Below are 27,481 nucleotides of genomic sequence, written 5' to 3'. Positions count from 1 at the left end.
TTCCTAGGCTAGAGGCTTAGAAGGTCCTGAAATAACCCCTATTCAAATTATTTTACCATAATTTTTTTTTGTTTTATTTTGTTTTGTTTTTAAAGAGAAAGGGTCTTGCTATGTTGCTCCGGCCAGCTCTGAACTCATAGACTCAAATGATCATCTCGCCTCAGATTCCTAAGGAGCTATACAACAGGCACGTGCCACTGCTCCCAGTTTTCACAGTATAAAAAGTTTTAAAACCCTCAACTGATTTTTTTTTTTTTAAAAAGAAGAATTAGGTTATCTTACTGGTGTGGGGTTTTTTTTTTTAAAGAGAATTATAAATTTGGATTACAAAATAATCTTCCTGAGAAAGAATCCCACCAACTCACACAGGCAACAAAATCCAAGAAGTATATTTGAGGAAAGAAAGCAGAGTTACCCAAAGGTCAGCTTTTATCCCTCTGTGTGAATGGAAAAACCATCAGAATAAACAGTCATCTGACAACTCTTAAGTGCAACAATGGACTCCTCTATAATCTCATACTTGATAACAGGTCTTCTACCACCATTCTCAACTCTGTTTATTTTTTAAAGTCACAATGACTTCATAAATCTTTTCTATATCATGGTTCATCTTTTGACAAAGTGGAGTCTGGGCAATGTCATATGTAACTGTCCATTCTAGACGCTTACCTCGCATCATTAACCACTTGGTATGACATTGACCAGATAATTAAGACAGGTTTGTTTAATATTCCAAATGAAGGCCTACATAATTATCCATTAATCAAAAAGTAAACTTCAAAATCTGGCAGCTAAAAATAATCCCTTATTGAGTTAGTTTACAATGTAATTATTACTACATATTTGTTCATGATCTGTGACTCTTTTTAATGCAGGTCAACTATTTAAAATTTATAAAGATTTATGCTCATTTAATTATTGACTGCATAAAATTCACTCCTACATGTGTTATCCTGATAGAGAAAACCCTGATGAGCAATTACACAGTGATAGTTTCTCAGCAAAAAGGAAAAAAATATTTTTACAAAGAAATTGTAGAAATAATGAGAATTAACTTCAACAGGGATCTGAAAGTGGAAAGAATTAATTTTCTACGTTTGCTTTTCATTAATGTCTTATAGACAAATTGGTCCTAAAGCCAACTATAAGGAACAATTCTTTCTCCCTTTCCAGGGATGGTTGCATTAGTCATTCATTCATTAACTAATTCATTCAGTCAGTTGTTAATTCCATATAGCTATATATTGAGCAACTACAATATTGCAGTGATGGGGAAAAAATCCATCCCTGTTCTTATGAAAGGAGAGATGACATTAACCAAATATCCACACAACTAATTATGTAGTGGTTTCTTAGGTGGGCCCAGAGTACCATCAAGCCAGAGGCATTAGACCCAAAGTATCTCCATGCTTGGATCAGACTGACCCAGGTGTGAATCTTGTTTTAGCATTTACTGATTGGGCAAGTTACTTCATGTCTCTGGACTTCACTTCCTCTTCAGATCCATTCCACAAGGATGTTGTAAAGATGTCATGACATAACACGTAGCACCTGACCTGAATCCACAATGGGTGTTCAACAGATACTAGCTCAGGCCTCCCTTTCTTACATTAACTCTTCTCTGACACTGTCCAGAAGACCATGATAATCTGGAGACAGAATATTATTAAGTTCCATGTCCCAAAGAGCATGTATCCTTTTCATTGCTTAGTCTCTTAAATTCAGTGTGTCCCTTAGAGGAGATAATTAATAAATGCTTATAGACCACCTCCTATATTAAAGGCTTTGTGGACTCCATTTGCCACAAAAGTCCCAGGCTTCAGAAATTCTGCTGTCAAGAGGATGTACCCAAGAGTCTTGAAAATCCACAAAAGAGAAATATTGGTCTGTGCAACCAAGAATGTCAGCAAACACCTAGAAAAGACAAGCCCCAGAGAATCTGCCCGGCCCTTAACCACACTCAGACCTCAAGAAAGGTCAGGACTAGAATTCTCAGAAAGCTGAGGAAAGGAGAAAAAGAGAAAGACCATTGAAAGGAGCATCTCTGTGGCACCAGAGTTGTTCTTGGAACTTTATGTTTAATACTGCATTTGTTCCTTTTATTTTCCTTCATTAGATAAAGACATTGGGGTTCCAAGAGAATAAGTAGGTGACCAAGGCCTCAGACTGACGAAGCCCTGTATCTGATCATCTCCAAGACTCATGTTCTTTCCACGACAGCAGGTTATATAGTATTAACAGCCCCATGGTTATTGCTTGTTTCAATTTGTAATACAGCAATTTAGTCATATTAAATTAATCTCTGAAAAAAATCACCAAGAGATTAAAATGCAAATTTCAACATGGCTAGTTCTCAATAGTGATTCTATGTAAAAAAGCCCACAAATTGGTCTAACAAAAGTTCAGAGTCTCCTTAGAGGAAAGGCTTTCCTGCTTCATTTTTGTATTTTAGAGATAAAAAAAATCATTCCATTTCTTTTTTTCCTTATGAATATCACAAGTCAACTCTAGGTGGGGAGAAAGGCATAATGAAAACAAATCTTCCAAACCTGGGTCACTACACCCCACTGACAAGCAGATCCTGGGCTAGCAACCTCAGGCCTGTGAGCTCTGGGTTCTGTATGTGTAAAATGGGGCTCATGTCTACCGCTCACAAAGTAGCTGTAGGGATTAAAATGGAATGGTGTATGTTAGGAGTGCGGCAGATTGGTATTACTATTCTGCTTAGAAACAAAAAAGGCTAGTCTTTTTCTGGTTTGTAAAGGAGGATTTAGGGGACAATGGGTCATACACAGGGAATTGGTTCATTAGTGGCAAAATCAGCAGAGGGAATGTAAATTTTAAAAGTGGTGGGGGCAAGGGAAGTGGCATACAATGCGAACAGGAACTGGAGGTGGAGCTATGGAGAAAATTATTCAAAAAATTATTTCTAATTTCAGTATTATAGTTTTGAAGATTAAGGAAATTATCAGAACTTTCAGGTACCTGCAAATCAAGTTCTTAAGGAATTACTGGTCCTTAATAAAGAAAAAAAGACGAATGCAACCTAGGTAATAATTTTTATCATAACATTATTTAACATAGCAGAACATTAGAAATATTCTAAATGTCTATTAGTACAGAAAGCATAGTTAAAACAATAAAGTATGGTGAACTGAACATACATTTTTCTTTTCTCTCTCCTGATATGACTCTCCCAGAAAAAGTCACTGGAAAAGAATTTTAAAAGGCATGAATTCTAAAAAAACAAGAGAGGAGATAATGGAAGAAAGATCAAATTTTTAGAAATCAAATAGCAGATGTGGTTCTCAACCTGGGGCCATTTATCCCCCAGGGGACATTTGGCAATGCCTAGAGACATTTCTGGTTGTCAGTGCTAGATAAGGGTAGGTTAGTATCATATAGATTTCAGGGAAGCTGCAAAACAACCTACAATATAAGTCATGGTTTTTTTTTTTTTTTTTGCCACTGAGACCAAAAGACCTAATCAGAATAATGTAGAGGGAGAGACATTTATTTGGTACAACTGGTTCCAGAGGTGTCTCAGTCTACAGATGGCCAACTTCATTATTCTGCTGGATATGAGGCACAACTTCAGGGAAGAAGGATGGGATAGAGGAATGCAGCTCAGGACATGTCAATGAGAAAGCAGACAGAGACAAAGCTCTGCTTACCAGGTTCAAAATATATACCCAAAGGCTCGTCCCCAATGATCCACTGCCTTTAGCAACACCTACATGCCTACACCTAGTTAATATCTATCAGAGGAATAATGCACTGATTAGGTTAAAACTCATTAACCAATCATTCACCTCTAAACTTTCTTGCGTCGTCTCACACATGAGCTTTTTGTGGACACCTCATATCTAAACTATAACAACAGTAATACACAAGAAAGGATGTCCTGGACCATGCTGACAACAGTGCTGAAGCTGAAAAGTAAGGCTGGAAAGTAAGGCTGAGGTGGGTGCACGGGGCAAAAGCATCAAGCCCACTCACACCATGGAACTCCCAAAAGGCTCGGAAGTGGAGACACCCCAAAGGGCAAGAGACTAGGGGACGGATGCAAATGAAAAATAGGAGTAATCCCTTCCCAACATTCTCCTATCCAGCTAGTCAGCTGGCCTCCTGCACCTTTCTCAGGCAGTAAGTGTTTACTCTGGAGGAACTGAACGAAAAAGACCTGGGGAATAAAGCATTAAATAGAAAACATGGGGATTAAATGAAGGCAACCATAATAAATGTTGACCACCCCATTCTGCTTCCCAAACACTGGTAATAAGTATCCACACCCTAGGCAAGAGAAAACTGACCCACTAAATAGAAAAGATTTTGATACTGACACCTGAGAGTCCCTTGCCCCCAGAATGTCTACAACAGTCACAGGCTTCCAAACAATGATCCATTCACCACAATAAAGCCTACCAGATACCAAGCTCTACTCCTGAGCACAGAGCTGCCACTCAGCTGTCCAGTGCCTCACTCTGAGGTGTGACTGAGCTCCCATTCAAAGACAGCCTATATAATAAGTTACACAGAAGACAGACAAACAGAAGCTAAGAGTGGGAGCAAGAAGTCCTAGCACTCAGAGGCTGAGGTGAGGAGATCATTGAGCCCATGGGTTCAAGGCCAGACTGGGCAACCCAATGACACCCCATCTCAAAAGAAGAAGAAAACAATGCAGGGGGAAAAACAATTTTTTAAATCTAGTAACAATACTCTTACAAATGAGGAAAAATATTAAGAATATGATGGTCAAAACAAGAAATTTAAAAGGATGGGATGAATAGTTGAAGAAAGCAAAGACTACAAGAGTGACACTGAAAATAATTAAAACAACAAAAAAGTTACAGGATCAATATAGAAGATTTAAATCTTCTGTAGGTAGCACAGAAAATCAATAGGTAATGAATTTTGTAGTAGAGCAGCAGAGAAAGGATGGAGAGAATTAAAGGATTTTTTTCAAAGAAATAATGTGAGAAAATTTTGAAGCTCTGAAGGGTGTGAGTTTCCAGATTGAACGTCCAAGTGCCCAGCACAATGGATGAAAATGGATCCATTAAGGCATGTTGCTATGCAATTTCAGTATGTTAGAAGAGATGACAGATCATAAAAAAGTTAATAATAGGAATCAGAATGGCTAAGACTTGTAAGTTGCAATAGTAAAGCTAGAAGTCATTAAGCAACATCTTCACAATTCTGAAGAGAGAACTTTCCAACCTAGAATTCCATACCCAGAAGAAATATCAGGAGTAGAGTGAATTTTTTCTAGTCAAGCAACTTCTAAACACATTTCTGCTAAAGCGAGATTTACTCAGGAAACTGTTGGAGAATGTTTCACCAAAATGATGGAATAAAATTAAGAAAGAGGAAAATGTGAAATCTGATAACTCTTACATGATAAAAATCTGTACAAGAAAGGAAACTTAAACAATCTGTTACCTGCTTCAATATATTCACAAAAATGTAAATATTACTGATTTAATGTAAATTTATTCTAAATATAGAGGGAAAATGGGAGAGGAGAAATAGGTGAGAAAAATTATTTTGTGTATATGTTTCTGGGGAGGGGGATCACAGGTAGTAAAAGACCTAAACTCTCATCTTTCATAATAAAAACCAGTAGGTGATACAAGAAACAGGGGAAAAAAAATTTAGTGTAACACTAAGAACATGCTAAAAATATGAAGGGAAATACTACAATTGTTGAAAACTTGCATGTAACTGCCTCTGTGATGTGAGAAATATGGAGAACTTGGAAATTGCTTTTTTTTTTTTTAACAACTACTACACGGTATTATATGATTTTTAAGCCATTAATATATGCATTACTGTCACAAGATGAACATACCATTAAATAATAATACTACGAGGACTATGGGAATCAGTGGTAGAGTACTTGCCTAGCATATTAAAGGTCCCAGCACTCCCAAAAATAAATCATTAAAAAGGATGAAATAGAGAGCCGGGAGCAGTGGCATATGCAGGTAAGTTCAGCAACTCCAGAGATTGAGGCAGGAGGGTCTTAAGTTTGAGGCCACTCTCAGCAACTTAGTGGAGACCCTGTCTCAAAATATGAAATAAAAAGGGCTGGAATGTAGCCCAGTGATAGAGTACTCCTGGGTTCAAACCTCAGGACAATTAAAAATAAAAAAGAATAAGGTAAATAGATAGGAACAATTTTTAGAATACATTAAACCAAAACCAAAAAAGGGAGTGCTAAACAAGATGAATAGTATCACATTTTTGTTTAAAAAGCTGTCTACAATAGATACACATACAACACTATAAATTCATAGAGAAAAGTCTAGAAGGCCACCCATCATATTCTGGAGGGAAAATGGGATTAGGATGGAGGAGGAGTGGTGTTAATGGGGGCCTTTCACTTTTTTAAAAAATATACTTCTATATTAATCTTTTACAACAAAGATTTTTATAAAATTTTTTAATGATAGAAATGTTTATAATATATTGTTATAGAAAAAAAACAGTTATAAAGTAAGATATTTGGTATGATCCCCACCGTGTTTTTTTAAAAAAATGTAGCTTCCAAACATTTTTTTAAAATATATAGAGCCCTTTTATTTCAAATGAAATATTACCCAAGCACAGTGGAAATTAATGTGCTCTAAATAAAATAAAAGCAGGGACCAGTACTCTAGTTCAATGGCAGAGCACTTGACTAGCATGTGCAAGGCCTTCTAGGTATCCTGAAGCATTCTTAGGGTTCCAGGCAGGACAATTTGAAAACAACTACTATTATCATAAAAAAGGAAAGAAGGTAAAACTTAAGAAAATGACTTCTATGAGATGGTAGGAGATTCTGAGTGATTTTCTTCTGCTTTTGTTTTTAATTTTGTTTTGTTTTAGTTGTAGTTGGACAAAATACCTTTATTTTATTTATTTATTTTTATGTGGTGCTGAGGATTGAACCCAGTGCCTCATATGAGCTAGGCAAATGCTCTATTGCTTAGCCACAACTTCAGCCCTTTTCTTCTGCTTTTGTATTATGTATGTGTGTGTGTGTGTGTATGCCTTTTCTATGAATTGTAAAAATTTAAATAATAATATCTGTTATTTGAACATGTCTAAATAACCACCAAACCATGATATATTTGCAAGAGTGAGGGCAGAAATGGTAATAGAGTTTTATTAATCTAAGTTATTATTCTACATTTGTATTATCTATATCTTAGATTGACTTTAATCATTCATATTTTCCAGTAAATTTTCTATTTTCATACTTTTCAAATTTATCAAGTTGAAAAATATTTTGTTCTTTTCAAAAATTCAATTTTTAAAAAAGTCTTGATTTTCAGTTTTACATTAACAATGTTTCCTAGTAAATTAAATTATAATATCTTTTTCAATTTTGGATTTTTTATTGATATTCTTTTTCTAGGTTCTTAAATTGAAACTTCAGTCCCAGGGCTCAGCAGCCTCTCCCTTGAGCTACCTCGCCTTCCTGAAGTTCGGTCCCCCGCCTTCTCTTGCAGCTGCCTTCCACAGGGAAAAGGAATCCAATTATATGTCCACTATCCAGAACCTCCACTCTTTCGACCCCTTTGCTGATGCAAGTAAGGGTGATGACTAGCTTCCTGCTGGCACTGGGGATTACATCCATGTAAGAATTCAACACAGAAATGGCAGGAAGACCCAACTACCATTCGAGGGATCGCTGAGAATTACAATAAAAATAAACTAGAGAAAGCATTTAAGAAGAAAATTGCCTGCAATTACTGTAATTGAGCATCCAAAACATGGAGACATAATTCAGCTACAGGGGCAAGAACATATGCCAGTTCCTGGTAGAGATTGGATCAGCTGAAGGTTCATGGGTTTTAAGTGCTTATGGCTCACTGCAGCCTAAGTGAGGATTTCCTTGCAACAAGTAGAATTTCCCTTCTGTTCCTTGTCTCAAGTTTAAAACCCTCAGAGCTAGTATAATGTAGCCATTTGGGGTCCACTTTTAACTTGGACTAGTGTAACTCCTTCATGCAATAAACTGAAAAGAGCTGGGGGTGGGCAGTGAGGGGTGACACAAAACTTAAATTCATTATTTTTACAAAAGCATTCAAAAGCAATGAAATTTTGCCTGAATATGGTTTTAGCCACATCCCTTATGTATTTGTTGTTTAGTGTTCTCATTATTATTAATTTCTAAACTAAACAATATTCAATTTTAATTTTTTATTCTGTTTGACCCCAGCACTATTTCAAGTACAGCAATATTTTTAAACCTGTTATTATTAATTTCTAGTCTTATTTTATATCAGTAGAAGATAGGGACCTATAAAAGTTTAACTTATTCTATTTTGAAAATTTCAGAGTAATCTAGTATCTGATCAATTTTTATAAATGTTCCATGTTAATTGAAAATTATCCTTTAATAGCCTTTTGCTACTTTTAAAATTGTATCTGCACTTTTTGAAGGATTCTTTCTGGGTACCTCCACTGTTTATACTAAACTGATGGATAAGTATCAGTGATCATCTCCTTGACATTGCAAAAGTTCTCAAATTTTCTGGTTCATAGTGGCTCCCTCTATCATTATGGGAAGACTGTTCTCCTTAATTTTATACTTCTTTTATTATATCAATAAAATTTTAAAGTGAAAGGTTAAAAATCATGGGCCCAAAGTATAGCATAGTATGTGTTATGGTCTGGATATGAGGTATCCTCCAAAAGCAGGGATATTCAGAGGTCCATCCTAGTTTGAGTGGAACTGGACTAGATCTCTGAAAATAAACTTTTCATCCCATAAGTGTCTTGTCAGGTATTTTGGACACAGTGACACAAAAAAGCTAACAGTATATAGAAGCTCAGTCTTGAAAATCAAAAAGATTAAGTGTGAATTCTGATTCTACCAATTCTTTGTTATAGGTCATTGAATATGTTACTTAAATTTTTAGGGCTTCTGTTTTCTTATATAAAATGAAAATAATTGTGGTAGTTACCATCTAAGCTTAATAAGAAAGGTAAATGGGAAAATGTACTGCACGTTATCGGACAACAGGAGAATTCAATAAACATTAGCCATTGGAGTTGCAATGGGAACTCTGATATGAATTTTTAATTACCTAATGTGAAAAAAAAATCCATGTTCCATCACCTCTTTGCTATCAAAGATACACTCAAAAGAATTTGAAGTGGGGATTCAGATATTAGTACACCAGCGTTCGAAGTAGAATTATTCACAATAACAAAGTGGTGGGATCAATCCAAATGTCTATCAATGGATGAACAGATAAACAAAATGTGGGTATACATACACAGTGCAGTTTCATTCAGCCTTTAAAAGGAAGGCTGTTCTGACAATGCAACAACATGGATGAACTCAGAAGATATCGCACTAAGTGAAATAAGCCAGGCACAAAAGGCAAGTGTTGTACAATTTCATTTCCGCATGCCATTTAAGAGTTGTCAAGAGCTGGGGAGAGGGAGGGAACGGGGAGTTGTTCACTGGGTACAGAGCATCAGTTCTGCAAGATAAAAAGTTCTGGAGATGGACATATTGCACAATAACATGAATATACTTAAAACTACTGAGCTGTACACTTAAAGGTGGTTAAGATGGTAAATTTTATGTTATGTATATTTTACCACAATTGTTAAAAAAGGAACCAAGTACCTCAGTGGCTACTCTATATTTGATCACACACAGTACTATTTACAATCATAGTAAAACATTTTGAAAACATGCCTTGAGGCTTAACATGTCACTGAGTTTGTTCAGAGGGCAGATATGGACCATCTGCTCTTGCACTTTAATCTACTGCTCCTAAGCCCTCAGGGGGCGAAGATAAGAGCCCCTCATGGTTTACCCACTACACTTTTACTCTCTGAAAAGTGAATTACACAAGGGTAAGAAGCAGAAGTGCAATTCTACTTGAAGTAATCTACTCTTTTAAAATAAAGAAACCTTTACATGGAATTTTATTCATATGGAAACATTTCATTTGCGATAGAAAGGAGAAATGATGTAAGTGTACAACAGTGAGAAATGATAAGTAAACTTAAACAGTGAGGAATGATAAGCAAATGGAATATTATGTAGTGAATAAAAATGATTCTTATGAATGAAATGAGAAAGACACTCATGTAATAAGTGATTTAACTATGTAAAAATATATTCTAAAAAGACTACAATGAGATATTGACACATTAATAGGTGATTTACCTTTGAGACATATGAGGAACATCTCTCCTTGTCTTTTTACTTTCTATATTTTCAACATTTTGCTTTTATAATACATTTTTTCCTATTATATTTGTTTTTATTATGCCTTATTTTTTCCTTTGTATCAGGGATTGAAGCCAGGGGCACTTAACTACTGAGCCACATCCACAGCCCTCACCCACTGCCTTTTTTTTTTTTTTTTTTTTTGACACAAAGTCTCACTAAGTTGCTTAGGGCCTCACTAAGTTGCTTAGGGCCTCGCTAAGTTGCTGAAGCTGGCTTTAAACATGTGATCCTCCTGCCTCAGCCTCCCAAGCCACAGACATTACAGGTTGTATCACCCTGCTAATGCATTCTTTTAAAAAACTATAAAAATGACAATTTCACAATTACATTCTAAAATAATCCTTTAATTTAAAAAATAAGTAGAAAACAAAGAATATAAATTTAACATTTTCTTCCCAAGTACTCACATTTTCAGGTATGCTGGGAAGTTCTCTGGTATCAGGCACAGTAAAGTAAGAATGCTGGAAAAGAAAAGCACAAGCTCTGTATTTTTGTAAGAATGTATAACTATATAACAAGCACACTGCTCAGAATTCAAGTATATGATTGAAAGATACTTCCTTACTCATAAGAGGAGACAGAGTTTGACTCATAGGGAATATCTATGAATTTTATTTTTAGGATAATGTTACATTAAATCAGATACATGAAATTTTGAGTTTGGTAGAAGAGTTCTTTTCTAGGAGAGATGAACTTCTTTGTGGGATATAAATGAAAAAGTTAAAGGTTAAATTCCCATGTAATATTTATAGGTTCCTAAACACACAAAAGTTGCAGGTTTCAAAATTTATTGCTCAGAGACAAGAGGACTCTAGGGGCCAAATCACATTAGTTTTACTCAGCCTTGGTCTTCATCAACCAGACCTGCTGTTTCATTTCAACAGCTGAGATTACAGCCATCTATTAACTGTGGCCAAAATCTGCACTGAAGAACCAGGTGATGTTAAGAACAACTCCAGCTCAAGGGCTACTCTGATGAGACCACTGCAGATGGCTGAGAGTGGAGAATCTGTCCACGTAAGCACACTCCACAAAGAAGCCTACTGCCTTCCAGTGGGATTGCCAGTGAAGGTGGCTAGAGACTCAGCAGAACTGAAAACCGACCTCTTCAAAGACTCTGAATGGGACATCTCCATGTATGTAACAAGTGTATCTCTGAGTTAAATGACAACAGGCTGAACTGATGACACTGCCTCTGCTGCTCTTAAAGACTCAGAACAATGGCAAGGAAGAATGGAAAAAGCCTGGTGCTAGTCAATTAAAGATGGAACTATGAAAGGCTAGAAAAGGTCACATGCAGAGAGGATCAATTTAACCATGGTCTAAGTTCAAATTTAGACCTGGACCCCCAAGTGACATTTCAGAAAGTCCTCCCCCAAACCTTTATTCCTAGGTAACTGCAAAATATTGTCTCTAGAACAATGATTTGTATTTTCTGAAATGAAAGGCCCTAGGGACAATTGTAACAATGACAATGACAACAATAACAGTATGAGCTACTTGTCTAATATTTAGCAGAAATTTATTGAACACATACTAGACGGAAGACTTTATGTCAGATCGTATAAATCTAATATTATCTCTAATCTCCATAATAAATTTTAAGTATATATTATCTACTTTTTACAAGTAGATAAATTAATGTTCAAAGAGGTAGGTAATTCATCTAAGATCTCACAGTTAATATGTGGCAAAACCAGAACTGAAGCCAGGTCCATATAATTAGAGCTATACCCTTTCCACTGTAACAAACAGTTATACTTGTGCTTTTTATGTGCAAATTATGCCTAATGGAACTTGAATTAAAATAAAAAAGTTAAAAGTAAAAATAAAGTGTTACAAAAATATTTTTAAAAACATTCTGCAATGCATTATTCCAAAATCTGTGTGTCTATGCCAAAATGTTACCTATGAAGTATCACAATAATAGATGGTACAGCATGGAAACTAGTCAACAATTAATTCAACTTAACATGAGGATTAAAATAAGAAAAACAAAATACAAGGCTCAAAATAACTCCATGAAATACCAACTTCTATACCAAATGGCTAAGAAGGGAGCATCAGGAAATGTACAGCACCAAATGTACATACAGTGATAAAATCATCAATTAATGGCTTGGCACAGTGAGAAAACTCTTGTCCACTTAGTAGGTATGTGAGCTCAGGCAACTTTACTTAATAACAGAGAACCTCAGTTTTAGAATCTATAAATGGGAATTATTATATCGATTTTGAAGTAGTTGTAAAGAACAAACATTATATATATGAAGTGCCTAGCACTCAATAAATAGTATTTTAACATAAAATGATAATTGCTCCCAACTGCTATTTCTATTTTTCTCAAGAACCTATATCAGACACATGGACACATGGAAATATTCTTTTATAGAGAGCAACTAAAAATCAAAATTCCAAGAATGACATTTTATTAACATTTGAGATTTATAACCTAGATGAGAGTAGCCCTTCAAAATCAGAAAAGCAATTTGGAAAGAGGAATTCCTAGTGAAGAAGAAAAAAGAAAAACCTGCCTATGCAAATGCAATGGATTGTAAATACTGAGTGGTTGCAATTCCAAAACCAAGTAGTGCCCAGGCTGTCCTTTGAGATTCTATCTTGCTCCATTGCCCATGAAATGCTGGGGACCAAGGGAGGTCAGAAACATTCCTAGAATCCACTCACATGAAACAGATGCACACCCCAACAGTTCCTCCTGCCCCCGAGATGGCTTGTCCTTGAGGCCTGGCAGCATGCCGCTTGTGCAACCATTTGGGGGAAGAAGTGGCCCTTCCTCCCCAGCAGCTGGTGACCCAGCTGGGCTACTCTACAGCTACCTGTCGGATGTCATTACAGACTGAAGACGTGAGATCAAGCTGCTTAGGAAAAGGGAGAGAGAGACAAAGGCAGGGCTGCTTAGCTTTAGCAATGACTTAGGCAGGTCTAAAGACCATTTGTTCATTTTTTTCTAGACACTTCCATCTGACTTACAAGAATTTTTGTAATAAGGTAACTTCCTGTGCTCGAATAAAATGAGTAAAAACCTCTATAAATCCCTTCAACCCTCCCTCCTCTCCTCTTACAACAAACATGGCATAGTGGAAAGGGCACTGGCTTTCAAATTAGCCCTGGGCTGAAAATTCAAATTTTATCATTTCTAAATCACAAGACTTTAATGTGTAAGTAACCTTTCCTCTCTAAAGCTTTTGTCTATGAAATGAAAATGTTAGTACCTATTTTGTGGCAGTGTTTTGCATATTAGGGATACAGATTTAGTATAAATTAGAAACTTAACAACAACTTTATTAGTTATTGATAGTAATATGGTTTCCAATTTTATCATGATTCTGAAAAAAAACTATAGGAAATATTAACTTTCCTTAGACAATTTCCTAACCACTGAATACCAACACTGTATGTGGTTCTAATGAAGTTGGAAAGTGAATACTTCTTGGGCCAATACTTCCTATGACAGAGGGGAAATAGCTTCAATACTTGGCCAAAGGAAATTTCAATGAACTTAGAGACAAGGGCTCAACCTAGGGAATTGGAGAATTCCAGTAACTGAAATATGAAAAAGATCCCTTACACCTCTTAGGATGCCATACATGATAGATGAAGACATTGAGGCTCACAAAATTAAAGGTACTGATTAATTTCACTAGGTTACTAGAAAAATAGTTTACAAGGATTGAAATCTTCTTAGTAGATAGTTCACAGGATTTTCCATTCTAGCACACTGCAAAGCATGCATATATTTAAAAGCAATCAAAATGCTAGGCATGATAGTTCATGCTTATAATCCCATCTACTTAGAAGGCTGAGGCAGGAGAATTTCAAATTTAAGGCCAGCCTGGGTAATTTTGTGAAACCCAGTCTCAAAACTAGGGCTGGGAATGTAGCTCAGTGGTAGAACACTTGCCCAGCATGGATTCAATCCCCGGTAACTAAGGGTGGTGGGGGGATCATTAAAAGAAATGATTACCACTGTAAGCCAGAAACTCTCCCTCTGTCCTCAAGGGATGCTCAGTCCAGTGAGGGAGAAAAGAAAATAGATCATTCCAATACAGTGGAGGTATGCACTGCAAAGTGTGCCAGATGCTTAGGGCAAAGGAGAAAGCTTTAGCCTCAGCCTGCAAAGTCAAGGAAGAATTTCTCTGGAAATAAATCAGAATTGATTATGAAGGATATGTGTGGTCTACCAGGCAAATAGGGGAGAGGTGTTGTTGAAGGCTGAGAGTGTAGGGTGGCCTTCAACAAGAGGAAATGTGCAGCATTTAGCCAGGGGCTAAAGTCGCAGTCAGGGGCCAGTCATCTTATTTAGCCCAGCATCTGCAATCGAGAAGATGCTGGTGAAGGAGTGATGTTCAGAGAACAGCCCCAGGACACTGGGACACTCGGTGTCTTGTGAAATCTAAGAGAAAGGAAGAAATTCAACCTCCTGGTTTTCCTCGAAGCCTAGAGGTTTCTGAGTATTCTCAGAGTAGGAGTCGGGGAGGCACAGGTGAGAAAAGACAATCTTCTTGGCCCAAGTCCCTCTGACTGTTCATAACGAAATGCCTTCTCAGGGATACCTGCTATTCTGCTCCACTTACCACACTGAGATGAACAGATACTCCGGGGTCAGGGATGGGAAGTCTGTGCAGAGTTTCAAGAAGTTCATTCCACTGACTTTCCTGGAAGAAATAAAAGGCCTAAGTAACAAAAGCAAAGCTGAGTTCTTAGTAAGACACCTACAGAATATCTGGGCACACATGAGCTGGGCCTTCATGGCTGAGGGGGAGATGCTGGCCCCAGAACAGGAATAGGTTTGATATTCAAGCAGGATTGGGCTAAAGACACTGCGTATGGCTCAAACATAGGAGCCAAATAGATCCTCCTACATTGAGTTTGACATTTTCTACTCAGTGAGACACCTACCATGACCGCCTTTTATGGATCATATACCATAAGCTCTCAGCAAATCTTTCCCCTCAATTCCATAGCAACAACTTTTAAATGCAAACAATCTGAGCTTCCACAGCGGGGGTGGCTGGGAGAAATAACGATGACACTGTGGATCCTGTCTTCATCATTACCCTCAATTAATTTTATTGAGTGTTCACTGGGTACACATGGCAGCCTCTGATTATGGAAAGTTAGAAATGAACTAAGTACCCCAGCAGGCAATAGAGAATGGTGGCTGTGCATTTTAATTAGTGAAACTGAGCAACAGAATGACATACAAAGCAGTACAAATTATTTAATTTAAAACAGATTCGCCTTTAAAATGCTCAAAGAAACAGTGCTCTCAGAATGATCCAAAAGACATTTCTCTTCTCAATCCATGGAATTCTTTGTGCTAACATAACATCAGAAAGTTTACATTGGTATCCATTTGTTATGCACTTGATCTGCCCAACCACCCACTTTACAGATGTGAAGACTGAGGTTCTGAAAGGTGATTTGTTTCAAATCAGTAAGTTGCATAGCTGGCAGCAAATCAGATTTGGTGTGTTCATGCCCAGAGCGGTCTCTGTTTTGGGCACTGAACCTAAGGAAAAAGAGGGTGAGTCCATACTATAAGCTTGTTTTAACCTGAATTCTGATAATCAAACAAGTTTCTCACAGAGGAGGGACATGAATTTATGTGTATACATGTTTTGCTCTACAAAAGTCTTAAATTTATAGAACAGTTGTAGAAACAGTATTAAAAACCTTCTAGTTCCTGAACTGAGGACAAGTTGCTGACATTGACCCATCATCAATAGATCCCAACAAGAATATTCTCCCACATAACTATAGTTAATCATCATACTCAAGAAATTATCCTGCATGCAGCATGAGCCTCCAGTTCTCAGGGCCTGTCAAGTTTTGCCAAGGGTGCCACTAATACCCTCACAGACACAAATCCAGAGCAGAATCCTCTGATGCCTTTGGTAGTTATGAGGCTCAAGTCTTCCCTCTGGAGCAGCCTATAGTCCTTCCTAGATTTGTATGACCTTGACAGTGAGCCCCACCCATTGTAGAATGATTCTCAATTGCCTGATATTTTCTTATGATTAAAATTTCAATTTGTCCCTTTACCAGTGATGTTTGTTTTGATCATTTAACGAATTAATTTGAAGTCTCTACTGTGAGGTGACACTTTTCCTTATGTATTTAATAAATATTTTGTGGAGTGATGCTTTATGTAAAGATTCCATTCCTTGAAACTTCAATTTATACATTTACTTATTTATATTATCTGGGCACATGGTTTCCAGTTTATTCAGTGAGCTACAATCTTTTGCTATCAATATTTGTTTTGACACTCCCAGATCTGATCAGTGGAAACCTGGTGGCTCTTCAAGCTCACTTTTGTGTCTGACATTTCCCCATCATGTTTTGAGTACTTCCTTACTTTACGGCAATAAAGATATTTTAGGCTTATCCTATACTTTCCCTGCCCCAGACCTGGAATCAGATATTTCTTCAAGGAGTCCTGGTCTCTTTTAGTAGGGAATGGTATTTAGGAACTAGGATCTGAACACCAGGAATGTTCGCTGCTGCTTGGGGTTGCTGGCACCAGGCCCTTTCAGTGGAAAAAGCTGGGGAGCATAATACACACAGACCCACAATAGGCCTCAAACATCTCTATTTATTTCTGGATCTATCTTTTTTTTTTTTTAAAGAGAGAGTGAGAGAGTGAGAGTGAGAGAGAGTGAGAGAGAGAGAGAGAGAGAGAGAGAGAGAGAGAGAGAGAATTTTTAATATTTATTTTTTAGTTCTCGGCGGACACAACATCTTTGTTGGTATGTGGTGCTGAGGATCGAACCCGGGCCGCACGCATGCCAGGCGAGCGCGCTACCGCTTGAGCCACATCCCCAGCCCCTGGATCTATCTTCACATTATCAAAAGCCTTGGGTTCACACCAATGGCTCTAAGTCCAGTCCAACATAGGAATCATTCAAATTTCCTTTTTTAAAATATATTTATGACTATATTCCACAAATTATCCTGCCTGCAGCATGGAAACATCTTGCCTCTATCTTCTGAGCGTATTTAGTTATTTGTATGGAACCACACTTCTATCACTGTCCCTTTCTCCTTCCCCACCCAGAGGCTTACCTTGCCCTCTGACCTCCAGGACTGAGTCTCTACTCTTCACCCCTCACAAATTGGAGCCTCCCTTCCTGCTGAACACTGCTGAACCACTGTTGCTGCCTCCCGTTCCATGTGGATCCTCCCAGATCTCACCTAAGTTCCAACACCCCCATATGCCACTATCCCCACTTTCCTACATACGTATCCTCATCTCCCCAGCCCAATACTCTGAGCACACTAATCCGCAGTTCAGATGCTCTCCTTACCCTGCCATCCCCTCCCTTCCACATGGATGCCCTCAGTGTTCCATTCAGGATCTGATAACCATGTTGGAGCTAAGAACCTAAAAAACACCCTGATCCCCCACCTTAGGCTCTGATTTCCCAGGCTGAAAGGTCATGGTCTCATTCTTGTTCATTCTCTCTCTTCATTCTCATATTCTCTCTCTCTCTCTCTCTCTCTCTCTCTCTCTCTCTCTCTCTCTCACACACACACACACACACACACACACACACACAAACACACCCCCCCCAAATAGAAGCCTACCATGCCCAGCCTTTCCAATGACTGTTGGATAGGAGAAGGGTTTTGTTTTGTTTGTTTTAAGGGGAGAGGCATTCTATTTTGACTTGGTTTGGTTTTTTAAATAAAACAAAATTCTTACCTATACTGGCCAACACCTTACAAACTAGACAGTTGTATGATCTTAGCCTTCAACACTCTAAGAGGTAGAGTCCTTGTTGGAGCAATAGCCGAGGACAGACGCATCAATTTTACAGGGTGATATCTGGTCTCCCCCATGCTTAAGTACTATCTATCCAGCCCTTCCTGAGTCATAAGATATATGCGTTCTTTCCTTTCTTTCTAGAACTGGGTGTTGAACCCAGGGGTACTGTACCACTGAGCTGCATCCCCATTCCTTTTAATTAAATTTTTTTTGGAGATAAGATCTCATTAGGTTGTAGAGGATGACCTGGGATTATAGGTATGCACTGCCATGTCCTGAACAAGATGTTTTTAGGAATACTAATTTCTATTGTTGTTTATTAAAAAACTGGAGGATACAAAAGAAAATATGTGAGTTAATATGCAGTTCAAAAACTGCTAAGAGTCTCTGTGCCATACAATTTTGTTAGACATCTTTCAACCTTGAGTAAAAAACCTAAATGTTTGACTAAAGATAACTATAACTGAATTGATGATCAGACTCAACACAATCTCCTAATAATCTTCATCAAAGAGTAAGTCACTTATTTTATGACAGTCCCTGACATTTAGGCTTCTTTCAGAGTATGTGTAGCGATTGAGAGAACCATTTGTACTAGATTTTTCCTTCCATTTTCTGTGACCTCTAGAATGCATTTGCTAGTGAATAAATCTAACTCAAAAGATTTACCTAGCATACACACAATTTCCACCTTTCCTGAAGGCAACAGCATTTCCCAAGGTGTGTTCCAGGAAAACACAGTGATCTCTCTGAATGCTTTTTTGCCATACAACAAAAAGGGTTTGGGATTAAATAAGATGAGAAGCACTGCTTAACAAACTTTTTTCTCTTTCTTTTTCTTTTTTAAATACTTTTAGTTGTAGAGGGACACAATACCTTTATTTTGTTTAGTTTTTTTTTTTTTTTTAAGGTGGTGCTGGGGATCGAACCCAGTCCCTCATGCATGCTAGGCAAGTGCTCTACCACTGAGTCACAACCCCAACTTAACAAACTTTTTTTCTTCTGCAGGACCTCTTAGGGCCTGCATTATGTAAATCTTAAGAAAGGAAAATATGGCTTTCACTCCTCAAACCTGATCATGCTAAACCATAGTAGTTGTTTTTTATGGAATATTTCTCAGAACTAGTATTCTATAGACAAAAGCATTTTTCTTTAACATTTAAGAATAGGATCACTTTAATTAATTAAAAAATTTAGTCCAACAAAAATAAAAACATAAAAAGTTAGTCATATGGACAAATATTCAACTTACTAACAATCAAAGAAGTGCCATTAAACAATAAGACTCTTAGCTATCAAATAAACAACGAGTTCATCAAATACCACTGATGAGAGCACTGTGACCCAGGGGCTCTTGTACCTTGCTGGTGAAGTATCCTTTATGAAAAACAGTACAATTCTTTGGGAAAGCAATTGTCAAATTCTTTCAAAAACATTATATACACTGAGCTTACACGTGTGTCTGGGGTTACCTCTTAAGGACACAATCCAAAATGAAGAAAATGCTTTAAGCTCAAAGATGCTAATGGCTGTATTTATTATAATAGTAAAAAATTCCAAATAATTAAAATTCCCAATAAGAGAAAACTCTTTCAGTAACCAAGTACTAGCTTAAGTACTATCTACCCAGCCCTTCCGGAGTCATAAGATACACGCATTCTTTCTTTTCTTTCTAGAACTGGGTGTTGAACCCTGAGATACTGTACCACTGAGCTGCAAAGTACATGATACAATGTCATGCAGTCACCAAAAATATTTATGGTATTTTTAATAGCATGGGATAAGGGAGCCTATTACAATAGTTTCTGCAACTAAGGGCTACAAGTCTAAACACAGCTCCAGGTGACCTTTGACATCCATGGAGCTACTTCAGCATACCATTTCTTCCAAAAGTATAGTAAGGTACACTTGAATTTTTAAAGTAATTTTCAAATCCTTAAAAAATTAGCATAAAAAACACCACAAAGCTTTATCAAAATGGGAGCGTGGGCAGCTGGGTAGGTCACCTGCCACTAAAGCGCATCACCTGCAAACCCCAGATTTGCAGCATGACATGAGCAATTTAAATTTGAGCCTCAGCAAAATTATAATTTAATACATGTCATGAACTTTCAGAGCTGCTTAGGAATATTAGAAATTGTGAATATTAACTCTGTGAATGCTAAGATCTATTAATTATTTCTTTAACTCAAAGAAAAAAACTAAAGAAAAAAGCCAACCCAACAAGATAGCAATATTTATTTTTGGGAAAAGAATAAGGGAAGATTAGGTGAGAAGTGATTTACTTTTCCTTCCCACTATTTTCTGAATTTCCCAAAGTTTCTCTAGTGGGCATGCATTGACTTTTTTAGAAAAGGTTCTGGTGAAATACAAGACATTTATTACTTTCATAATCATGATTTAAAATTTAGTTGTTAAAAAATAATTAATTTTTAAAAAAGGCAAATACCTGTCTTTTTGTCGTGTAATCTGCCAAGATGTTAAGTAGTTTATAAAATACCTCGAACCAGGGCAGATAGCTGGGGAAGAAGAGGAAACACAGGAAGTATTAGTATGCAGGTCAAAAATCTGAACCGAGACCTAAGTCGAGACTGATACATTTCAGATTTTCTCTATATCCCTAAGAGTCTTCCTGTCATAGACTGTCCTGAAAACACAGGCAGGTGAAATGCTAATTATTTCTGTAAGGCAGAGGATTAAATGACCATTATGAATTATTCCCATGCCTCAGAGCTAAACCAGGTTCATAGAGAAGAAATTCAAAGCAGACTCTACAATCAGACTCCATCTCTGTGTTGCCCTAGGCCTCTCCCACCCCACCCAACATCCCCAGGAAAGTGTCCATGCAATTTCTCATGACTGAACACATTTTTACAGCCACATACAGCACACTCACTGATGATGGCTGTAAGGTGTCCCACAGACCTTGCATGCCCCAAACTACTTGTGTTGGTACACTAGACCAACTTCTAATGAACTTACTCTATATTGACCGTAGATTTAATGTCTAATTCTCCGTCCCCACTGCCTTCCCCCATGTCCTGACCATCACTTCCCTAAACTCACAAGATGGCCTGGCCTTGAAGTTCAGACCTTATTTTGGCTCTTAGAATGGTCTTTCAGAAACACAAAATCACACATTGGATTAAATTCTTGCAATGATGTCCATTTTTTAGGATGGCTGGGGAGGCTTTTCCTTATCAGGATTTCCCTGGACTGCCTCTCTGTCTTTCTTCCCTCTCCTTGGCCCTGTGCCTATGACTCTTAGGGCAGCTTCACTCCAAGAATATCCAGGTAGCCTCAGGCCTACCTGAGTGAGCACACCTCAGTCCTCATCTCCCTCTGAACTTTGTGGTTTAGTCTAGTTGATTTCTGTTCATCTTCCTGAAAACCTTCCACTTGAGTGCCTGCATCTTATGCCAATTCCCTCTTTCCTGTGCTGCCCTGGTCCCCCCATGATGTAGCACTCAATGATGCACATGCCTTCTCAACAGACTAGGGCTTACTCACAGAGTAAGAAGGAAGAAGGGCATCTTTCTCCACTTTCTGTGCCAAGAATAAAGCATGGTGCATAGTTGGCGCTCAGAATTTACTGAACAAATACAAGTAGATGAAGATTAAGGGCAAAGTCCCCTTGTGCTATGGAAAAGTTACCCCAGTCCCAAGAAGTTCTACCACTACTTTGAAGGGGTCTGCTATCGGTAAGGAACATTTCCAGAGTTACGTGAACAGGCACAGGAGAAGTTTCATTCCAAGTACTTGCAGCCTGCACATGTCCAGCCTGTTGAGCTAAGAGCATCCGTTACTGATAAAGCTGGACCTGAGGCACAGCACAGATGTGACATCCTGCCTGGGAGAGGGGATCAGTGCCCTGTACAGATTACCAGCTGCACTGTTGAGGGTAATAAATGAAGTGAGAAGCAATAGAGAGGACAGATAAAGTGCACAATCCCCTATCAGTGACGTTTGTCTGAAGCCAGCACATGCTACTGTAAAATTTAAGTAGCTTATCAAAATTTACTGATAAGCAACTTAACTTTTCACTTCTATGACAGTATTATCACTTATGTTAATGTGTTTCCATCAGCTCTGGCAGTCACATATGGACTATTACAGAGCAAATGGACACTGCAACTTTCCACCATGCTCTGGCTGAGAAATGTAAACATTCAAGAGGGATTAAGCAGGAGATAACTTGCTCCCTTCCTCTTCTGCTAAATAAACCTCTGTGAGTTAAAAGCCATTAGAGTAGAACAAGAAATCCCCTCAGAAGTAAACTGCACAGATTAGAGAACTCTTAGTAAACAAATTCAACCAAGGATTACAAATATTTTTTGGTCCTGAAAGAAAAATACCAGTCAAATCCAGCAATTGGAAGTCAAGAGAGAGGAAAAAGAGCAAGAGGAGAAAATATTGGCCTCAAGTAAATGAAAGCAAAGCTGAGCTCATTTCAGTAATGCTGGATAAAGTGCAGTGGGCAGGCTGGATTCACCCCCAGTTCAGGACTGCAGTCTGTACTGGAGCACTGGGGGACAAGCAAGGTTGTCCTGGCATAGAACCTCCAGCCTCAGTGTCCTCACCTGCTGTGAGCTAAAGGCAACATGGCAAGGACCGCCTGGCCCATGCAGACAGTCCAGCCTCTCACACTCAGCCTTCACCTCACCAAATCAATTATTTTTGGCTATAGAAGGCAGAACCACTGGCCCCAAGCAGTTTTGTAGTTTGGAAGTCATCCATTTCTTTCTCCCTTTGGCCTGACTGGACACAACTGTTCCCCACATGTTGTCCCCTGTGTGCTGACAGATGAATATCTAGTGATGGCAGTGTTAAGGTCTGAAACCAAAACCCAGCTGTCTTCTTCTTCAAAGGGCCTCTGCGTTCCCAACTGTGAGGCCAGGGTTCACAGCTGAGCCTTGTCCAGTGGGTTTCCGGTCCTGCTTCATTAGCACTGGCACCCTAGCCCCAGCTGCCTGGAGGCTGCAGGTGAGGACATGGAGACCACCCCCTCCATTCTGTGTGCATCTGTCATCAGTGAGTAAACAATACTCCTGGTCCAGAGACAGGAAACAAACACTCCATTACCCTGCACTTCCCTAGCCACCCAAAGGGCCCAATCCTCTCTGGTCTTGCTGTGCTTGCTATCTTCATACAACCTTTGTCATCCTGACTATAGTGGACCATTGTATGGGGGGCTCAATTCAAGCCTAGGGCCAACGTGACAAACAGTAAGCCTCAAGAGGGCTGCAGTGCTCCTTGGGAAAAGGGACAGCAGAGCGTAAACGTCTGGGCAAGAGAAACTGGGAACTCTTCCCAAGTGCTTTGTTAGTTTACGCTTCTGGGGGTGCTTAGAACACTATAGTGTAACATTATCATGACCCCATAAATAGAGAGCAAAATCTCTCAGGGGAGCAGCTGCTTCCCAGGCACCAGCCTAGATCCAAGCTTTCCTCACAACCATGGCTAGGTAACTTACTATCCCAGGCTCTGTCCTCACTCCCAGGCCTGACAGTCAAATGCAAAGATTTTGTTCTATATGAGGCTATACAAAGCCCTAAACTTAGAAGAGCTCGGGTAGTGCCACAGGACTTCTTCCCACATGGTCTCTGAAGGGCCCTGCATCCTTAGCAGTTGTGCAGCAGCAGGTTCTAGAAACAGCACTCCTATAACAAGGACTAATGGTAAGAATCACCCTGAAGTGGCCCTCAAAATATAGTGGCCACACTGGTGTAGACCCAAAACAACTGGCCTGGGTTTGGGGACAGATTGAACAAAAAGCCTCCATGCTTCATTTATGTCAGCCTGGTGAGCTACTCAGGAGCTGAACTTTCAACTGAGGATAGACAGCTCTTCTAATCTCACTCTGAAGGATGGGTGTTGTTCAGGATAATCATTCCCACTGGGAGTGTGTACATGGATGACTGACCTTTTTGTAGGAATATAATTTGTGGGTTCCACTGTCATAAGTAGAGAAATCCATTCACAGATTTTAAATGTCTCCCACTTCTCTTCCTGGCAGTCCATTTCAAAGCCATTTCATGAGCCTGAGCAAGATAGAGATATGTGGTGGCATGTGGAGGAAGACTGGCAGAGGCTGGTGAGGTTGAGGCCAACTGTGAGAATGGTAATCTGCAGTAGGATCTCAGCGCTCAAGTGAAAGAGGAGACTAACCTCCCACAAAGGCAACCTGACACAGGATTAGAGTTGGGGGGGGGGAGGGTGCACCCCACTGAGGGGTGATTTGGCATAGTGTGTTGGAGTCCAAGCAGGGTAAGGAGGGCTTCTTGGTAAACAGAAAGTCAGGGCCCAAGCAGGATAAAGAAGATATCCATGTGGGGTGGCCTAACTTTAATAAGCTTAGGAAGAGCAAGGTCAGTATTTGTGTTGGGAAAAAGAAAGCATATATGTGCAGTGGAGGGGCTGACGAGCAATGATATTAGAACCCAAGAAGAGCTAACAGAGCATCCATAAGACAGACCAGTGTGTCAGCAGAGCCTAACATAAAGATGGCATCCACCAAGGGTGGCCAAATAGTTGAGAAAGATGTTCATGGTAAGAAAGATGGTAAGAAGGAGTGGCAGCAGCCCTGCCTAAGGTGTTAGTCCAAACAGGGTGAAGAGGGCAACTATGTGGGAAGGGGACTGCAGCAGAGGGAGACTGGTTATACATAAGAAAACAGATCAAGACTAACCAATTTGTAAAGAAATAATAAAAACCAAGAAGACTTACAAACATAGCCAGAACAAAGCAAGAATGAACATGTGTGTCAAACCAGAATTAGATGCAACTGTGCGAAATCCTGGTGTTCAGTGAACAGATAGGTAGCTAGACACAGGTGGCTATAAAAGAAATACAATACATGTGTCCATATAGTTTATATATAAATATATATTGTCTAGGTTTAGCCACTGAGAAATCCTAGAAACAGAGATACTTCAATTATAATGAGCACACCTCGTGCTCAGATTCTGGTTTCTAAATACCATTCTCTACTAAAAGGAACAAGGGTTCCTTGAAGAAACACTGGCTTCCAAGGTGAGAGGTAAGAGATGCCTTGTGCTAGGCTCAGCACTGATTAGGACATATCAAAAGTACACAAACAGGGCTGGGGATGTGGCTCAAGCGGTAGCGCGCTCGCCTGGCATGCGTGCGGCCCGGGTTCGATCCTCAGCACCACATACAAACAAAGATGTTGTGTCCGCCAATAACTAATAAATAAATAAATAAATAAAAACCAAACAAGCGATTTAAAAAAAAAAAAAAAAAAGTACACAAACACCAGTGAGGAGGAGTCCCCACTGACGAAATCTGTGACAATTTAAGCATTAAAACAAATAATGATAAAGACTATTCTAAAATAGGAAACCAAGAGTAATACAGATATAAATAAGTGAACAACTGTATGAGAGGGATGGGGTTACTTATATAGTCTCAAAATACTTCTTCACCATATATTTGTTTATTACAAAGGGACAAAGAAAGAAGAAGCTTGACACTATCTTAAATCAAGTAACAGAACAAAGAAATGGTGTACCACAGGATGGAAAAAAATGGTAGAATACAGCACAGCTTCTATCACATTCCTGCCAAAGAATCAGAACCTCGTCCAGAAGGAGCATCAGGTAAGCTAAGGGGCTTTCTACAAAATAACAGCCTAGGGGCTGGGGTTGTGGCTCAGTGGGAGAGCACTTGCCTAGCATGTGTGAGGCACTGGGTTAGATCCTCAGCACCATATTAAAATAAATAAATAAAAATAAAGGCATTATATCCATCTACAACCAAAGAAATATTGAAAAAAATAATAATAATAATAGCAGTCATTTCATAAAAGTCTACGAAATGTAGTAAGGAACTGACCCCCCCACACACTGAAGGTCACTGAACAGACATGACAAATGCAACACTAATGGGAAATTTAATATCTTTTTAAAAACTTAAACAAGTAAATATTATATGGTTGTGTTGTATCAAAATGAGTATCAATTTTCTAATTTTTAGTATTATCATATAGTTATGTAAAAGAAAAAATAATATTCTTTTTTAAAAAATAATACTGTTTGGGCTTACTGGTTATTATTTTAGCAACATGTCTCAAATGGGTAGGAAAAAACATCCTTTGTGTTGTATTCACAACTTTTCTATAAGTTTGTTATTATCAAAACCAAAACAGAGGAGAGGGTCTTTTCCCATCAAAGATACCTTAAGTACATCAATGGGAGTAGACACAATAATGAGAATGGAACAAAAAGGATGAAACTTTTAAAGACATGTCTATTAGGAAGGGCATGGAATATCAAGAGAGAATAATAGTTAGTGGTAACTGTGAGAGTCACTACCACTCTCACAGAGAAGACTAGGCTTCAGCCAAGTCCTAAACCAGGCACTCCCCACTCACCAGTGAGTGGAAAGAAGGCTGAAAGGGGCAGGCACAAAGCACACGGCAGGTACAAAAACATCTCACAAGCAAGGGCTGGAACAAGGGTAAAAGCTGAGGCCAGAGGGCAAGCAGGGCCAGACACAAGAGCCAAACCTATGGACTTCCCCTATTATTCTGTAATCAACAAGGAACCATCCTTAGGATGAGCACTTAGAACCTGGTAGAAAGTGATTTTTTTTCTGCCCTCATCTTAATCCTCAGTAGAGTGGATCTCAACTTTATCAGAACCAGTATCTATTTGCTATCCCAAAAGAAAATCTTAGAGAATGGGGCTGGGGTTGTGGCTCAGATGTAGAGCACTTGCCTAGCATGCGTGAGGCACTGGGTTTGATTCTCAGCACCACATAAAAATAAAATAAAAATATTGTGCCCACCTATAACTAATAAATAAATAAATAAATAAATTCAAAAAATGGCTGCGAATGTAGCTCAGTGTCAAAGCCCCCCATGGGTACAATTTCCAATTTAAAACAAAGAGGAGGAGGAGGAGGAGAAAGAAAGTAAGAAGGAAGGAAGGAGGAAAGAAAGGAAAGGGGGAAAGAAAAGGGAAGGAAAGAAAGGTATAGTAAGATTTTACCATGTAAATACTCTGGCACATTATATCAGAGGATACAATAAGGCAGCACCTCCCGGGCAGGACTCATGGCAGAGTTGCTCCTATTCATATCTGGATTGATCAGTTTAAGACAAAGAAAAGTGACATGGAATAGGGTCTTTCCATTGCTTTTGTGAATTTCTAAGGAGCTCTGAAAACTCCATGTGCAGATTTTGCCAATATCCACAAGCTATCACAGCATCCCCTGGTTAAGGCACTTTGGTGTTCAGTATTTAAAGTTTTCATGTTAAAAACCCTAAACCTCAAATTTTCCAAAGCACAACAGCATGGCAGATGCTGGAAAGAAGAGACTTCAGTCCAATAACCCTGTGCTGAATCTCAGCTCTGTTATTTCCTGGCCAAGAGACCCGAGGAAAGCAGTCTCTCAAAGAGAAACACCAACCACCTAATTCA

General features: G+C 38.7%; 1 protein-coding gene and 1 pseudogene across 10 annotated transcripts in view; one reads left to right on the top strand and one right to left on the bottom strand.

Moving 5' to 3' along the window:
* The window catches only part of DENND1A (DENN domain containing 1A), a 521,188-nt gene that overhangs the window by 258,201 nt on the left and 235,506 nt on the right, over window positions 1–27,481 (bottom strand). For all 9 annotated transcript variants that reach the window (XM_081282502.1, XM_081282504.1, XM_081282503.1 and 6 more), the window contains 3 exons: window positions 20,488–20,557; window positions 14,842–14,922; window positions 10,654–10,707 (listed from right to left, as the gene is read on the bottom strand). In XM_081282502.1, coding sequence (XP_081138628.1) covers window positions 10,654–10,707; window positions 14,842–14,922; window positions 20,488–20,557 — 205 coding nt within the window. The remainder of the gene's footprint in view (window positions 1–10,653; window positions 10,708–14,841; window positions 14,923–20,487; window positions 20,558–27,481) is intronic.
* On the top strand, window positions 7,529–7,845 carry LOC308642990 (eukaryotic translation initiation factor 1-like; annotated as a pseudogene). Its single transcript has one exon. The product of its transcript is annotated as a eukaryotic translation initiation factor 1-like (transcript).

Source organism: Spermophilus citellus, assembly GCF_964194105.1.
Source record: "Spermophilus citellus genome assembly, chromosome: 2".
Lineage (NCBI taxonomy): Eukaryota > Metazoa > Chordata > Mammalia > Rodentia > Sciuridae > Spermophilus > Spermophilus citellus.
This window is presented reverse-complemented; position numbering and strand designations above follow the sequence as displayed.